Here is an 18,006-nt window from a genome sequence, read left to right as displayed (position 1 = left end):
AGTTTCTGATCCAGTGGGTCTGGGGTGAGGCCCCCAAATTTGCATTTCTACCAAGACTCCAGGTGACAAGTGGATCCACATTTTGAAAACCTCTGCTCTACATGATGAAGGGTGTGGTGTCAGAGAGGCTGTGCTGTCCACATGGAAGCGACAAGGCCACGGATGCACGGGGCTCGCAAATACAGCCACACAGGGTGCTGGAAAAGACGGGCGGCATGAGAGTACACGGCCTGAAATCGCGGAGAGGAGAAGACAAGAGGCTAGAAGGAAAGACGGACAAGATTTGAAGGACCCCGAGGAAAGGAGAGACAGAGGAGGGCCCGGCAGCCGCCAGATGGGCCCGGAGGAGGCAGGGAGACAGTTTCCCACCCTGGAAGTGGGCGGGAGGGCTACCCCCCCACCTTGCTTTGTGCCACATCATCTCTCGGCACAGACTGAGCTCTCCTCTCTTCCTTGAGCCTCTCTCTCTTTTTCCTCAGGCTTCGCCCACGACTGAAGCGTAAGACCTGAAGGAAGCAAGAGGCATCGTTACAAACCACTGGTGTGCGCGGACCTAATGGAGCCTCCAGCCAGCGGGGGGAGACCAGGCATTCACATCAAACAAGCGCCTCTAGACCACCCACTATGCCTCCTACATCCTGTGCTGGGCGCTTAGGGTCCCAGAGACGGGAGGACATCATTCCTGACCTTGAGCTCACAGTTTGGACAGCAACACTAACAGGCACTTAGTAATGGGCCAGGGCGTCCACGTAGGTGTGAGCAGGCCATGCACGGCTCAGCTCCAGGGAGCACGGCTCACATAGACCAGGATGTGAACGGTGTCCCCTGGAGATGCGTGACAGCAGCCCTGTGCCAGGAATTGTCTATCTTAGGACACTGGATGTAGCCCATCAGATTTTCTCTTGGCCAAACTGTATCCAAGTCATATTCAAACGTAACTTTAATTCAAGCCTAACTGAGATGTACCTGTGAGCCACGGTACCAACCACGGGGCAGGAGTCTCTTCCCCCAGAAGAAGGCTGTGGTCTGCCCCTTCGAGGGCAGAGAGGTGGAACGGACACAGCCAAGTACACGTGGGACCCCACAGGCCCAGAGGAGCCCAGCAGCAGCTAGCTGGGGATCTTCAGGCAAGTGATCTGACCTCTCTGTGCTCCGTCTTCTCAACGTGAGAACGGGGAGCTGCCGGAATTAACCGAGACAATGTAGGTGGCCGGCGCGCCTTGGACCAGTGGTCACTGGGGGTGTCTCCACCTGCCTAGGGGCCTTAGAGTGCTCAGCTGGCAGAGATGTTTAATCACAGAGTACAGACCTGTGCACTGGTGGAAACCTTCAATCCCTGGCTCAGGTCCACACCCTTCTCCTCCAGACTCCCTACTCCTAGTTTCAGGGTTCACCTCCCTTAAAAAAACCCAAGGGGGTCCAGACGGTGAAAGCACTTTCAAGGCCACACTATCTTTCTGCAATAAAACAATATTCTACTGTCTTCTTATACAGATAGATAAGGGCTCTCTGAAGTTCAGCCTAGTGATTTTCATCTCAATGTCAGACTTTCTTCTTCTTGTGTTCATTAAATTCAAGTGACACATTATAAGACAAAAAAAAATCCTCCACGGGCAGTGGGTACCTCCTAAATGGAGAATTCCTGACAATATCTGCCTGCAGCTGAACCGGATTTTTAAATTATATTCTCATCCCCTAAAGCCAGCAGTTCTGAAAGTGTCCAGGGGCCCGAGTCCATGAGGTTAAGATTATTTTCATAATATTACAACAACATTGGCATTTTTCATGCTCATTCTCTCATGAGTGTACTGTGGTGTTTGCCAGAAGCTACATCAGTGACATTACAATAGGCTGCATGCAGCAATAAAAGAAGATGCCAGAATTCTAAGTAAGACAGTAAGGAGATGAACAAAAAATGTAAAACAATGCTACTCTTATTTTTGTTTTGAAAAAGTTCTTTTTCACAAAATGATGCTATTTATGTTGCTACAAAATGGACTTATTTTTAAATGAATATCTTTAATATTTCTAAACTTTATTTTCAAATACAGTAATTATTGATAGATATAAAGTCACATAAACAGAGCTCTTTATGGGCCTCCGTAATATTTAAGAAAGTAAAAGCGTCCTTAGACCAAAAAGGTCTGAGAGCCAGTGTCCTCAGCTAAATTTTAGACTCAGTAAAAAGTCAAGTCTGATGAAAGGAAGCAAGTAAGGCCCGTTGCGCATCTGCTTTATAGACACTTAGAACAGGACACAGCTCCAGGATCAGCCTGCAATTCACTTTCCAGAGCATTTGTGAACCACAGCAATAAAAAATAAGAAGTAACACTCACTTCACCCGAACACAAAATAATCAGAAAAATTCCCTCCATAGACCATGTTATTAGCCAATGAAAACAACTCTGCATGGCTCACAGCCTTTCTCAGAGAGCCAGGCCATCCACCAAATGGACCATCATCAATCTTTCCCACTTCACAGAAATCAGGGAATATTGATCTTAAGGCCTCGGAAAGAAGTGTCCTCGTAGTACTGCTGTGAACCATCGAAATCCATGGTCAACTAAGGTGCCAAAGCAAGGGGATTTCTCGTTTCAGACAAGACCATTTCTATAACCACAGATCAACAGAACAGTATGCATGCAATTTTATGCATATTCCAAAGCTTTTTCTTTGCACTGAAAATAAGGGTTAGGATGTACAATTATGTAAAAAAAAAACTTAAAAAATATCCTATTTGCTATTCAATATGGGTGTGGAAAAACTAGCTTAAGTCATTTTTTTAATGGAAATGCTAAAGGAGAACCACACAGGAAAATAGTCCACAAGAGAGCTTTATCCCTGGGAATCGAGATTCTTGGGCTCTGGAAGATAAATGACAGGCAGGTTAAAGGCACATCAATCCTCGTGTGCCAGGGGACCCTCCATCCCACAAGACTTGATGATCCTCAAGTGGCTGAGCACGGAGCTAGCTGTCCATCAAACTACCAGACACTGAAATGCCAGGTAACTAACAGATTCTGACACTTATATAGCACCGTCCTTTTTTTTTTTTTTTTTTTGCGGTACGCGAGTTTCTCACTGTTGTGGCCTCTCCCGTTGCGGAACACAGGCTCCGGACACACAGGCCCAGCGGCCATGGCTCAGGGGCCCAGCCACTCCGCGGCATGTGGGATCTTCCCAGACCGAGGCACGAACCCGTGTCCCCTGCATCAGCAGGCGGACTCTCAACCACTGCTCCACCAGGGAAGCCCCCCACCGTGTCCTTTTTGATCTGCAAGAGACTAGCATTTTTTTTTTTTAATTGGGATTCCCAGAGGTGATTCTGCTGAGGATTTGTTTGCAAACAGCTAGACAGAGGTGGAGTCTTTTTCCAAAGGAGCACCCGACTCGCACCTGTCAGGGGCTCTGGATTTTCAGAGCCCACTGAGAAGGACCTTCTCCACAGGCAAGAGGGTGATTGATTTTGCAAGAGACAAAAATCTTAACCATTTCCAGAAACTGCTAGTTATATCAGGCACGTTTTTAAAACTTAAATGGAATCAAGGCCATGCAGAACCCCAGGCTGGCTGGGATCGGGCCATGGTGCAGCAGGCTGGGGTCTGGACTCTCCCTCTGGCTCCCTAAGACTTTGTCTTCCTGCAGCATTAGCCAGAATAAGGTGGAAAACCAATCAGTGTTTGCTGTAAGGTAAGAGACCAGCTCTAACTGGGAAATAACCTAAATGTGTAACATTAAGGAAATGGTTTAACAAGATACTGAACAGCAACCAAAGAAAGAATATTATGCTTCCACTGTGATAAATAACTGTAAAGATTACAGAACAGTTTCCTATTACAGTTAGGATAAAGGGCATAATACCAAAGAGTATATACATTGTGGACACAACTATACAAAAATTATGTATCTGTGGAAGGTACTATAAACAAAGTTATTTCAGGGTGCTAAAATTATAAATAGCTTATAAATCATCACTATTAAATTTCTTTGTGACTTAGATCGTTTCAACCTCAACTAAGATATCAGTCTCCTTAAATTGAATGATGGTCAATATACCATTATTTAATAAAAAAGAAGAAAACTATACTGTACTCAACTGCCTCTAGTGGACATTTACAGCTTTGTCTGCCCAGACGGATGCCTCATCCCACCTCTGTCTGGGAAATACCTCTTCTAACCAGTGGTCAAACGGATGCCACCATCTTCCTAAAGCCATCTCTGTCCCACCTGTTCTGGGCATTTGCCCCAAGCTCGCCAATCATGATCTTCTCCTACGATGTTTTACCGTTTTTATTTATTTTTTGGCCGTGCCGCACTCCATGTGGGATCTTAGTTCCCCGACCAGGGATTGAACCCGCGCCCCCTGAATTGGAAGCACGGAGTTTTAAACCACTGGACCACCAGGGAAGTCCCTCCTATGACATTTTAAACTGGAACTTTTCCCTGGCTGGGAAATTATGATTCAGGAAACTGGTTGTGACAATGATCCAGCCACAGAGAGGAAATGATGCCCATGTATGAGAACAGCCTGCTGGGCCTGAGATCTCTGGTTCCAGGTGTCCTGGAGGCTCACGTGGATTCCTACACTTCCTGCTGCCTGGACAGTAAGCTCATCCGTCCCCTTCTTAAGCTGGTCTGAATTGGCTTCAGTAGATGGCAACCGCGGAATCCCAATGACCCTGCAGCCCCCGCATAATCAACACAACAGAAAATGCAACAAATCCTACCTGGGGCGCTTTAGTGAGGAGGAGAGCCACTTCCGGATTATTGTGGTAGCGGGCAGTCTCCAGTGGAGTCCGGCCTGCCTAAGGAAAGGCAAAGGGAGGACCAGTGAGTTCGGAACACCAGCCCCGCACAGCCCAGCGGGGACAGCTCTCCCAGGAGCTAGCAACCCGGTCACACCAGCCCCTACACGTGTGCTCAGCGAAACACAACCGTGCATGTGACATGGTCCTGCTCTTGAGCCTCACCCATCCAACAGGGAGCCCAGTCACACCTGAGGACACAGGCACACAGGGTAAGTGCTGACCAGGTGAGCAGTAGGTGTTCTAAGAGACAATGGTCAGGGGCACTGCTCACCCAGGAAGGCTTCCTGGAAAAGGGATGAGGGAGGTAAACAAAACAAAACAGATGGGGTCAAGGTGGAACATGTCACTTGAGAAAACATAAAGCATCATAAAAACCCAGCCGAGCGATACATTTTCTGGGAGTACAATGGAGAAAACACCTGGAAGGGCAGATCAGGGCCCAGCCACAGAGTTTCAGGAACTGGACTGTGAAAAACATTTAGGAAGCTATGGCCATAACGGAGACTCTAGGGAGATTAAAGCCCAGACCAGGAGTTGAAAACAGTGGGATTCAAGGGAAGGGAAAGGTGCTCATGGCATCATGGGGGAGGTACCACCAATCCAGGTACTAGAGCTGGGGGCGGGGACTACCCGCCTCGACACCCCCAACTCCCCAGACAACTGTTCCACCCCCAGTGCCCCCCGAGTCTGTGCAATTTCAGGAGCACAGAGATCACAGGCCAACCTCGAGGAAGAGAGGGTGCCTGAGCTGGTGCCTGCTATAGGATGAGAGAGGGAGGGGAGGGAAGGAGGGAGACATTGAGAGAGAGGGCATGAGAGAAGACGATTTTAGAGAGAAAGCAGTTGGAGTTTTGAGGAAGAGTAGCCTGGTAGCCATTTTTCTGAGGACCACATCTGTTTAAAAGGCCTAGAACTCACCTTCGGTAACATCCACTTGCCAGTTTACTTACACACCCCTGACCCTTTTTCATGCCAGGACATGCTCACTGAGTTGTCTGAAGATGAGCCCTCAGGGTTTGTAACTCGTGGGGCTGCTGAGAGCAAGGGTCTCCTCAAGTCCACCCCCGCGGGCCCCAGGATCGTGGGGTCAGTGCCGCCGCATGGTCTTCCCGAGCAAGCCTGGGTGAGGCTGTGCTCTGGAGTCCACAGGGGGCGAGGCAGCGACAACACGCCCTGATCCAGAAAGGGGTGGGAATGCCTTTAGAAACCACTGTTGCAACTCCACTTACGTTATTGACAATGGTCCCATCTGCTCCGGCTTCCAGTAGGATTTTAACCACCTTCTTGTGATTTAGGGCAGCAGCAATATGAAGTGCTGTGTCTCCAGCCTGGAATTAATCAGAAGAAACCCGGCTAAACCCCATCAGATCATGGCCCACAGGCCTCTGGCTTTTTATTCCATGGCCTGGTGGTGGCTTTTCAAAGTCAAACTAAAATCTGTCCTAGACTGACTGACCTTGGCTAAAGTGTTATGTGGTTCTTTTATTATTTTAACTCATACTTCATTTAATTTTAAAGTTTATTTTATTGAAGTATAGCTGACATACAATGCTGTGTTAATTTCTACTGTATGGCAAAATGATTCAGTTTTATAAATATATATATTCTTTTTCATGTTCCTTTCCATTATGGTTTATCACAGGATATTGAATATAGTTCCCTGTGCTATACAGTAGGACCTTGCTGTTTAAATGTGGCTCTTTTGAAAGAGATTCTGGAACTGAATGAACTTATGCACGAATACCACATTCCTTTCTGAGTGGAGATGCCAGAAATCACAGCACAGGATTAAATGCAGGGGGCAAAGTCGTGCTGGGCCTGGGTTGTTGGGAATAGTGGGACCTGACCTGAAAAGCAGGATCACAGGCAGGTAGCCAGGAGCTCTGGACCCTGTCCCTCTGCCCAGGCAGGGGGTGGGCAGAGAACCCCTTGGTTTCTGAGTTAGAATGAGCAGAAGCTTCGAAGATGGCTACTTGCACAGGCCCTGGAGTAATATCCCAGCCCTGAAGCCATCCTCAGGGATGTGAAAGGGCCACCTGGAATCATCCTGCAGGCCAGGGTGTTTTGTTTGGGTGGAGTCACTGAGAATCAGTATTCGCTTAACACCAGATGTTTTCAAATTCTTACCAAATAGCCTAAGTTTTCTGTTGTTGCTGTTTTTAACAAAAAAATATTTCAATCAACTGTGAAAGAAGGCTATGTCAAATGCAGCTTGGTGGGCCAGTTCCAAATGCAAACTGTTTTTAATTCCCAAACAGAATGACATAAATAAGTCAAACCAATATAGAAGTGAAATCATTCATTCGTTCCTGGCAGGTGAACAAGTAAAGCATGAAAATCCCGCCATCCCAAGGCCCTCCTTCTCTGGTAAGTAGCCGAAGAAAGTGTTCATTTCATTCCTAAGTCACCTAGTTGTGTGTTTTGAGGGAAGCTCTGGAGCAGTGGTTTCCAGTCTCGTCTGCTCATTGGAATCAGCTGGGAAGCCTTAAAAACTACTGATGCCTGGGTCCCACACAGACACTGATTTAATTGGCCGGGAGTGTGGCTTGGGCATGATGATTTCCCAGAGCTCGCAGGTGATTGAAATATACCACCCAGGTTGAGAAGCAGCACTGGTTGGTGAGGGCTGTTTGGGGGTAACCTGATGAACCTAGAATCCATGGGGAGGCTGTAGAATGACAGAATTTAGCTATTTTACGAGGTCAGTGGTTCTCAATCCTGTTTGCACACTCAGGCCAGGAGCTTTTTAAAAATACCATTGCCTGGACCTCACCCCAAGATGTTCTGATCATTTACATTGGGGTGGGACTCAGGAATGGTATTTTTAAATCCTCTGTTGATTCTAATTTGTGGCCAGGGTCAGTAACCACCATTATAGGGTATTTTTAATCTGAATCACAATCTAATTTTTTTTTAAATTTCAGATTCATGTACCCAAACTCAGAAAAGTCAAACAATGCATCACTTAGGTATAGGTATCAATAAATAACAAGACAACTTTTTAAAAATCCACGTAACTACGAAAATCACATTTCCACAGAACACTAATAATCACAGATCTCAAAACCCCAGTATATGGCGTAGATACTGATCAGGTGCCGAACTTTACAGAAAATAGAGACTCCCTCAGCTCACATAGAGGTGGCAGTTCAGGTAAGAGAACTCAGGAGTCATGAGACACCTAATGCCCTTGCTTATTTACTAAGCCACTCTTCCTTGTGGGTTTCCTTTTTAAAAATCACACTAAAAACAAAACCCACCCCAGGATCTCCAGAAAATGTTCACTATGCAAATGTGGTGATATGAACTGGAATGCTACGGGCATGCTTTCTCCAGGAGGCCAGATAAACCAGGGCCACAGCAACTCCATGGTTCCTGCAAAGGCCAGCACTGGCCAAGTCCCAGGCTGGGAAAGGACACCGCCCCCCAGCAGCCTCTGCTCCCATCTGTGCCAACACACCTGCAGGTTAACCATGGGAAGGACACATGCACTGACCTGGTTCTTTTCATGGACAGAACAGAAAGCACTGAGGAGGAGCTTAATGATGGACAAGTGATTATAGCGTGCAGCAACGTGCAAACAGGTGTCGCCTGCCTGCGGACAGAAATCAAACTCTAAGCACAGTCTGAGCAGTTACAAAACAGAGAAGATAAAAAGAAAATATCATTTAAAAGCTGGCAGGCTAGCATACATTCTTTAGAAAGTAACAGCCTGAATTATAAGCATCTCCTTTATCACAGACGCTCACTCCACAACTCACAGCCCTTTTCTGTCTGCAGCCCTGCTTTTTCCCCACCGTGCAGACTGTTTCGGGTTTCATACACTGGATGCCTCCTCCCCATGAGACCTTTGCAAGAGCTAAGGGAGGCTCTGCTTAGCTGGCATTTACTAAGACTCCGCTGACCCCAGCCTCTCCTAAGACCCGAAGGCTCTGGAGTACCCTGATTAAGACCAACAGCACTGCTTTGGAAATGAGACTTTCCCATCACAGATCCATCATGGCTGAGAGGACCAGGATAGCAGGGTGAGCCGTTGGACTTTAAGATCGTGTACTCTAAAAAAATTCAAGTGCATCCCATTTTAGTAGGACCCCAGTATCCCACGGGGAGCAATGTAGTCTAGGGAGCTGATGAGGAAGCAATCGCTGAGCATAAAACAGAGCATTCAGAAAAACTACTCCCAGAGAGAAAACAGAACTGGAGACAACGTGGCGACCTTTTGCAGCGCTCCCCTGGCGTTTCCATGCAAGCTCTACTTCTGTCTAGAGATGCTGGCCGTCAGCACAACCTTCGCCCCCCGGATTAAGAAGGAACCAAGCTCAAAGCTGAAGTTCAGAGCGTTCTCAGAACCACTTTAGATGAGCCTGCCCCCAATCAGGGGGCCCCAGCTAAAGCCATTTTTGAGGAAGCCTCAGATTCTCTTGTCACGTGGCTGAGACACAGGCTTCATGAAGGAAATGCAGCTCTGTGGGAGGAGGGATACCCACGGCACCTTTCAGGTCAGGCGCCTCTAAGAACTACCGGCCCATCCGCTCATCCCGAGGATGCCTCAGTAATGGATTTGTAGACGCCGGGCATGGAGCATCAGAAGGCCTCCCGGGTACAGCATCAACCAATATTTGCTAAGAGTTTTCAGGAAGCCTCTGCCCGCAGAGGCTTCCTGAAAACAATTAGCTTCGTTCCTAAACTCAGATGCTAGACACCTGCTGTGCGCAATAAAACACACTGCGAGGCTGAGGGGCGAGGGAGAAAGGATGGGAGGAAAGCAGTGTTTCCGAGTGTTGAGTCCTCTTCCCATCCCCCTAAAGGACCCCTTAGGAATTAGCAAAAAATGAATACTTTCTCGGCAGTCCCCGAACCCGTTTTACTGTCTACATGTGAATACTCTAGCATGCTTGCAGGGTTACTTTCCGAGGCGACATGAGAGCGCGCGAGGGAGGCCGGTTTTGTCCACCCACGTTATTTTTGAGGTCGGCGCGGGAGCCGCCCAGCAGGAGGACGCGTGTGCTCTGGGCGTGGCTATTCTGGCAGGCCAGGTGCAGAGCCGTGTTCCCCGCCTGGGAGGGAAGCAGACAGAAGGGAGCACACGTTAGCAAACCCTCCTCCGCGGGCCTGCACCGGGCAGGCCTTGCCGCGGGGGGGGCCGAGGCTTACTCACAGAAGAGTCAAGGCTCACGTTCTCTGCTTCCTGATCGGTGGTCCCAGGGCTCCGGTGGCAAAAACATTTAATGGGGAATCCAAACGGGCAGAAGCGTCACATCGCTCATAGTAAACCTTGGTTCCAAGTCCTAGGCTCTGCCACTTAACTCGTTGCAAGCTACTGGGCAAGGCTCTTAATTGAATTCCTTACCTGTAAAATGGAGCGTGACTCCTACATGCTGAGGCTGTGAGGATTGATTCGGAGAGCCTAGGAGAGCATCTTAATGGCAGAGGGCTGTGCACGTGCACGAGGTTATTCCTCTTAGCGACAAGAGGAACACGGAGATGAGCTGTGTTAGGGTAGCTGTTGGTTGGCTACCCTACCGACAGAGTCAGGAAGGCAAACAGGCCACATCCGACACTGCAGGCTAAAGGTTAACAGAATTTGCAAGCCTTTTGAAATCTTGGGTTTTTCTTGAAACATCAAAATTTGAACTACGGACAAGGCCTCCACCCAACAGGCCGTAATACAACTGCATCTGTCACTTCCCACACAGAGACCCTCTTTGGACTCTACCTTCAAGGTCAAAATGGCAACCAAAGGTCAGAATCATGTCCACAGCAAGGTTGCAGAAAGAATTCGCGACAAGAAGAGAACTCTTGTGAAACTATGGCAATAAGGCCTGCAAGGCTGCTGCTAACCCCTAGAAAAGCTACAAGAGAAACAGGCAACGTGATTTAGTGTCAGCCTGCAAGGACTCAGGAGATTAAATACATAAGCTCAGTGTTTGTTCTGCTGAGCTTAAAAGCTGCGTCAGGGCCTGCAGCTGCGGGCTCAGAGCTATCAGCCTGCCTGTTTAGGGCTTTTCCCTGGCCTGCTTTATTCCTCTCTGGATCACACAGCACTGTCTGCCCATACTCAAGGATGGTTTATATTCCTTCCCTTTGAAAAGACGAATAAGTTTTTAAAAATAAAGGAAAACCGGGTGCTGCTGGGTCACTTACTCCCCTCTCACCACCTTAGCTCTAACCAGCCTGGGCAGAGTCTTCCTTCCTCGCTGTTACCTCCAGAAACCTGGTGAGTTCAAAGCCCGAGAGTTGCAGGAGCTCCTTGGTCATCAACGCTCGACTGCAGTCTGGAATCACCTGGGAGGCCCTTTAAACAGACCGGTGCGCAGACGCAATCCTGATGGCCCCGCCCCAGGGGGTGGGTGGGGCCAGGCCGCTCAGGTGTAGGCGCTGAAATGCTGGCATGATGGGAAACCCCGCCCCCCGACTCAGGGCAAAACGGTACAGCTGGTCACCCCAGGCCTGGTCATCAGGTGGGTTTGGTTTTCTCCCCTCTCCCCGTGTTTTTAAAGTTTCCTGGGAAATTTTAAAGCGCAGCCGGTTAGAGAACCACTGCTAGCTTAGTCCTCCAAAATGAAGGGTCTGCCCGTGTTTTAAACACTCCGCTCCCTGTGGCAAGGCTCAGGGCTCGGCTTGGTATGATTCTCAGTGCACATAGAGAAGGTTGTCTCAAAACTGCTGGCTTCGTGGGAGTCATTAAATGTGTTGAATAAATGACTGAAATAAAAGAAATCTGATGGCTGTAGAAATATACCAAAATTTACTTTGCCAGTACAAAAAAATCAATTATGCTGAAAAGCATTTGGATGAAGAAAATGAAAAGACATGGGTTAGAATACAGATTGTGGTACATCCATACAATGGAACGTTACTCAGCAATAAAAAGGAATGAACTAATCATACGTGAAACAATATAAAAGACTCAAAACCACTGTGCAAAGTGAAAGAAGTCAGATACAAAAGGCTGCAATGCCAAAACCTGAAATTAAAAAAAACTGTGACCTAGGTAGATATACAAAGCAGGCATTTTCCCCACCCTGAGTAATGAATACTGATCTCCCAGACAAGGGCTGCTATACTTTGCCGACTAAGGACCTTTCTTATACAATGGAATATTATTCAGCCTTTAAAAAAGAAAGAACTCCTGTCATTTGTGACAACATGGGTGAACCTAGGGCAATACACCAAGTGAAATAAGTTAGAGAAAGATAAATACCGTATGATTTCACGTCTACGTGGAATCTGAAAAAAAAGATGGACTGGTAGAAACAGAGAGTAGAAAAGTGGTTGCCAGAAGCCGGGGTGTGGGGAAATACACAGAGGTTGGTAAAAAGGTATAAACTTTCAGCTATAAGATGAACAAGGCCTGAGGATCTAATGCGTAACGTGGTGACCACAGCTGATAACACTGTCTTCTATAATTGGAACTTGCTCATTGGAGAACTTAAATGTTCTCACACACACACAAAAGGTAAATATGTGAGGTGATCAATGTGTTCATTAACCCCTGGGAATTATCAAATCATCACGTTGTACACTTTGAATATCTTACGATTTTATTTGTGGATTATACCTCAATAAAGCTGGGGGGGGGGGAAGAGAAGGACCTTCTAGAGGCTTCCCCAGAGGCTGTGGCTGGTGCAGAATGGAAGTCCCTCTTCTGGGATGGCACCTCACCTGTGCTTCCAACAGCCCCTGCTGCTTTATCTAGAGAGAGGATGCACGGCTTCCCACACAATACTTTTTGGGGCCCTGCAGGGGACAGGAGGGAGTGTGGTGGAGACCCACCAGGGCTGGTTTACGGCCCTAATTGTGTCACAAACGAATCACGTATCTTACAAAAGCCTACTGGCTCCCAGCTTAGGCCTCCCTATCCATTAACTGGAAACCACCTACTTTGAGCTGGTATAACGTTCCAGACCATGTACCACCTGGAAGAAATGGAGAGCCACCCGCGTGCCGGGCAGTGAGCCAGGCATCACTGGAGGTGTTACACAATGCATGGCTTGCTGCTTTCCTCAAGCTTTCGGCCCCTGAGGGAACCATGAGAAACATTTCACCAGTCAACACAGCACAGAGCTGTGTGCAGTCCAAGAGAACCCTCTGAAAAACCGCCCGATGGGCCTGCGGGGACAGGGCTGGAGGTCAGCGGGCAGAAAGGCACAGGGTACCCCCGAGGGAGGGGACAGCGGGAGGGGACGGTGAGCCCACACTGCTGTGCAGGAGGTCCACGCCAGGCTCTCCCAGAGAGGCAACAGCCACAGAGGCTGACGCCACTCCGGAGAGGCCCCAGGCAGATGGGTCAGTCTGCTGTGAGGCTTCTGAACTAGTCCAGGGACTCACTAATAACGAGCACGGAAGGAGAGGGAGGGAGGAGAGGCTGCTGTCCTTTCCTGTCCCCGCAGCACAGGGCTGGCCCCCCGTCAACCGCACTCTCATAGACCAACGGGACAGCAGGGAAGCCGCAGCGCTCACGGGAGGCCGGGGCCCCAGGTAGGTCCTCCTGCTTCCCACGTGGAGCCCGTGCACCGCGCCCACCGGGGAGCTGCAAGCTTTCAGTTCCCACCAGGTTCCGCGGCCCTGAGCCCTCGCCCTGCTTAGCGAGAGGAGGCTCTGCCGGGAGGGCAGGCTGGGCCGTCCTCACCTGTGGCCGGGGGGATCTAGCACCCGCCGGGCCTCACCTTGTTCTTGGCAAGCACGTTGGCTCCTGCTTTAACGAGCAGCTTGGCAGACTGGCTGAAACCGTGCCAGGACGCTTCGTGCAGGGCCGTGTTCCCGTCCTGGGGAGCACACACAGGAGAAAGCACATCAGCCGAGCCTGATCGTCTCACTGTCGTCAACAGAGCACACGGTACTTCAGGGCACAAGCAGGGGGGCCTTTCTCCGCCGGGGCTTCTCACCTGAACCACAGAACCCAGGCAGTGATTTGAGTGGTCAGTTTCTCCACTCTCCCAGAAACGCTACCTAACAAGTACCGTTCCAGGTGCGTTCTAGATTTAGGATGTATTACAGTGGATGACTTCAGGCATTAGGGCTTGAGCCTCTCCGGGAACCCAGGGTGAGGAAGGCTCCAGGGCCCATGCACAGCCCACGTGTAACAGAACGCAGCATCAGGAGGTCCGATGCCCCTTCTTCCCCACCTCTACCGCCCCTGAGGGCCTCCTCTGCACTGCTCTGGCCCCACAGAGAACCCTGCAAAGGTCAGGCAAATCAAGAGTCCAGCTTCACAAGTTCCAGGGCCCCAAGGGCAGACAGGTAGATTCCACTGCTCCTTTTTCTTCCCCCAAATCTAATCTCTCCCAGTTTAATCCAAAACCCTCAGGGCCCCAAACAAATGAGCAGGCACTTAGGACCGTGATCTATCTGTAAATAAGGTAAACCAGTGTCCTCAATAGATGGTTTTTCAATAGAAGTCAACCCATTAAACATAACCTGTATTTGTTTAACTTACTATTAAAGACACATTAAGTGCAATGAACTGCGTGGGGTGGGACCTGGGATTAGGGGGAGGGGACGGGGGCACAGAGAGGAGAGATGGAAACGGCCCCCTGGCTGTTCCAGGCCAGGCACAGGGCCGTCAGCTGGGGGCAGTGCAGGGACAGTGTCCAACTGCATCCAGGCTCTGGCTTAGACATTCATTCAACACAGTTTAAGCCACGGGCCTGATATTGCTAACACCCACAGGGGAAGTCTAGGGTCTCGAGGGCTGTACCAAAGGCTGGGATGCTGGGAATGGTGGTGGCGGATATGTGGCCCGGAAGCAGGAAGCAGAAGGAAAAGTGAAGGGGGTCCCGGGTGGCAGCACTTCTGGGTGCTGGTAATGACCTCCTTCTTGATCTGGGGGCTCACACAGATGTGCTCAGGCATGCAAACTCACTGAGCTGCACACGTATTAGTGTGCACCTTTCTGTATATGTATGTTACACTGTAATAAAAGGTTGTTTAAAAAAAGTGGACAGAGGCCAGATTGCACTTAATTGCCAAGTCCCATGTTTTAAGATGGTTTGACAATTTAAAAAACACTGGATTAATATATGTCATTGAGATTTTTTAAAGATTTGATTTCACTTATTTTTTCTTCCAGTGTAGTTTAAATAAATTAACTCACTCCGTTATCTTAAAAAAATAAAATAAAAAGGAAACAGAGAGAGGCTGGGGCACGTCCCTTCTCCCACCCAGGCCTCCAAAGGTCACTAATTCTAGACTTTTTTTCTTCACCATTTATATTTATGTGGTTGCCCACTGCTGCCACAAAACAGAGGGATGAGTTTTTTAAAAATTCAATATCAGGGGGCTTCCCTGGCGGCGCAGTGGTTGAGAGTCCGCCTGCCGATGCAGGGGACACGGGTTCGTGCCCCGGTCCGGGAGGATCCCACATGCCGCGGAGCGGCTGGGCCCGTGAGCCATGGCCGCTGAGCCTGCGCGTCCGGAGCCTGTGCTCCACAACGGGAGAGGCCACAACAGTGAGAGGCCTGCATACAGCAAAAAAAAAAAACTTTGAAAAATTCAATATCAGATACTCTTTCTGAGGAACCCTGGGCCGACGTCCTCATGTTAAGGCATGAGCGCTGGCTCAGGAATGACGCATCTCACGAGCTCGGCAGGTCCCAAAGAGGGTCCTCAGGCTGCCCCGTCCCACTTCCCTCCTCACCTTGTCCTGTCGGTCCAGAGCACAGCCCTCCTGGATGAGCGCCGCGATGACCTCGGTGTTCCCCACCACCGTGGCCCGGTGCAAGGCGGTCTGATCCCCCTGCGGGTGGCAGGGAGACAGGGACAGCAGTCAGCTCTCTCCGGCCCCTCCCTCCACCCGACACAGGGACATCCCCATCACCGCGCGCCAGCCGGGCTTGGTGGGCTAGTTAGTAGACAGTGCATGCCGGGAAGAGTCATTTTGTTCACAAACTCAGTGGTAACCCTAAGCCAACTGCAGAACAGCCCTGGGCCACAGAGCTGACCTCTGGATGAGGGTCACCCCAGGGGACGGCAGTGTGACTGTCACATCTGTGAAGAGTGAGTCTGAGAGCTGGGCTATGTGCTGTGCAATGGAACCAGCAATGCCTGGAATCTTTACTCCCTGCTGAGTCCTCCCGTTCCCCAGGGTCAGAGGACTCACTAGCCTGCTCTGTCAGCCAGCTGGCACTCATGACCGGAGGGCGCGTGTACTTGTTGATTGACTGGCCCTGGCCTAGAGCAATGCAGGGATTATGCTAGGACATCTGAGGACTCCAGGGACTCGGGCTGTCACTGCACATCTCTAAGAAGCCTCTTCTGATGTTTCATGACAGCATCCTCGCTGATTTATGCTGCATTTGACCCCTTTCTCTGTGATCAGATTGCTGGGATTGCCGACCTTCTTTTTCTCTGTCAGGGCGCCAAAGGGAACTTGACTCTTCCCCTAACTGCAGTTGAGAGAAGGACTAAAATCCCAGAAGTAAGACAGTCAAGTCTGTAACAAGAGAGAGTTCTGAAGTCTCTGAGGGCACATCTTATCTCTGACAGGCGCTCAGGAAATCAAGTCCAGCCTGGGGTGCAGGCTTGAATGGGGAGATGGGTGAACAGTGTGGAAAACTCCTGGTGGGGCGGAAGGGGCGCAGGGCAAGGGAGTCAGGAGATGTGCGTCATGCGTAGCCTTGGGAGACACCTGTCACCTTGCTGGACTTCAGGTTCTTCACCTGTGAAAGGAGGCAAGGTCCCTCCCTTCCCCTCTTGGGGTCTATGATGTGGCTGGCAAGACTTTTACATAAACAGTTTTCTGGTGGAACACTGGAGGGGCAAAGGACATGCCCTGGGGCACTCCTGGTCCTTAGCCCAAGAGAGGAAAGAAAGACGATTAGAAGACAGAAAACATGGAGGTTTTTTAAAGAAGGATGCACTGCTACCTATAAATAGCCTTAATCAAATGCTGATTCTACTTACATCCCTGGAACCTGTAACAAATGACAATGCACTTTAAAAGCACTTAATCCAAAAAAAAGTTCTGGGGACGGATGGTGGTGATGGTTGTATAACAATGGGAATGTACTTAATGCCACTGAACTGTACACTTAAAAATGGTTAAGATGGTCAATTTTATGTTATGTATAGTTTATGACAGTAAAAAAGCACTTAATCCTATTTAAAAACCAAATTCACATTCTTAAAATTTTTTAAAATCTCCCTTTAAAAATCCATGAGGGGAGGGACCTCCCTAGTGGCACAGTGGTTAAGAACCCACCTGCCAATGCAGCGGACATGGGTTCAAGCCCTGGTCCGGGAACATCCCACATGCCATGGAGCAACTAAGCCCGTGCGCCACAACTACTGAGCCTGCGCTCTAGAGCCCGTGAGCCACAACTACTGAGCCAACGTGCCACAACTACTGAAGCCCACGCACCTATAGCCCGTGCTCTGCAACAAGAGAAGCCACCACAATGAGAAGCCTGCACACCGCAACTAGAGAAAGCCAGCACACAACAATGAAAACCCAACACAGCCAAAACAAAAACAAAAAACAAAAAAAAACATAAGGGGAAATGATTTTTATTTTCTTCCTTATACTTTTTAATACTTTCCAACATTTTACACATATAATTTCTAGCATCAGGAAAAACTGTTATTTATTAAAAGCCTAACCTGTACCAATATACCAGGAAAGGGACTGTCCATGTCTCAGAAGCTTTTCTCACTGTTCATTCTGCAGTGATGGATCCAGACCTCCACTCTCCCATTACCATGATTCCACCCACTGTCCACTGCATTCTGTCACCAAACCTGCCCCTTGGCATCCTAAGCTATTATTCCCATTACAAATTAGCTTTAGCCTTGGTTTTCTTCTCACCCAGCTTTCCAAGACCCCTTACTCAAAGAGGACCCTTTCTGTGTGCCATGCAGTCAAAAGCAGAACATGGCCACTGGGTCGGTGTTTGCACAAGGTGTGCGAAGCCATTACACATCGTCTTCAAACAACTTAGGAAGTGTTTCCAGATGAGGTGTACTTAGCAATCATGAAAAATTGCCCAGTCTTAACTTTTTTAAACTTCTATAAGAATCTCCAAGACTGCTTGTTTCCCTACCAGCATGGTGATGGGTTTTCCCAAAATGGACCCCAAGTTCAATTTGTTACTGACCTGATAAGAAATGTGGTGCCCTGTTCTCAGCAACAAAAGCGAGGCTGCAGCCCCCTCCTTCAGGGTAAACACAGGTTCAGTCAGATTTCTAATCATTAGAGGCC

General features: G+C 49.1%; 1 protein-coding gene across 4 annotated transcripts in view; it reads right to left on the bottom strand.

Moving 5' to 3' along the window:
* The window catches only part of ANKRD6 (ankyrin repeat domain 6), a gene marked incomplete at both ends in the record, with an annotated part of 81,977 nt that overhangs the window by 32,898 nt on the left and 31,073 nt on the right, over positions 1 to 18,006 (bottom strand). For 2 of the 4 annotated variants that reach the window (XM_079716927.1, XM_079716928.1), the window contains 7 exons: positions 402 to 506; positions 4,728 to 4,805; positions 6,038 to 6,136; positions 8,305 to 8,403; positions 9,767 to 9,865; positions 13,478 to 13,576; positions 15,448 to 15,546. In XM_079716927.1, coding sequence (XP_079573053.1) covers positions 402 to 506; positions 4,728 to 4,805; positions 6,038 to 6,136; positions 8,305 to 8,403; positions 9,767 to 9,865; positions 13,478 to 13,576; positions 15,448 to 15,546 — 678 coding nt within the window. The remainder of the gene's footprint in view (positions 1 to 401; positions 507 to 4,727; positions 4,806 to 6,037; positions 6,137 to 8,304; positions 8,404 to 9,766; positions 9,866 to 13,477; positions 13,577 to 15,447; positions 15,547 to 18,006) is intronic. The other 2 variants (XM_079716929.1, XM_079716930.1) reach the window with 2 other exon arrangements.

This window comes from Hyperoodon ampullatus (assembly GCF_949752795.1).
Source record: "Hyperoodon ampullatus genome assembly, chromosome: 12".
Classification (NCBI taxonomy): domain Eukaryota; kingdom Metazoa; phylum Chordata; class Mammalia; order Artiodactyla; family Ziphiidae; genus Hyperoodon; species Hyperoodon ampullatus.
The sequence above is the reverse complement of the archived record's forward strand: the minus strand, read 5'-3'. Positions and strand labels throughout refer to the sequence as shown.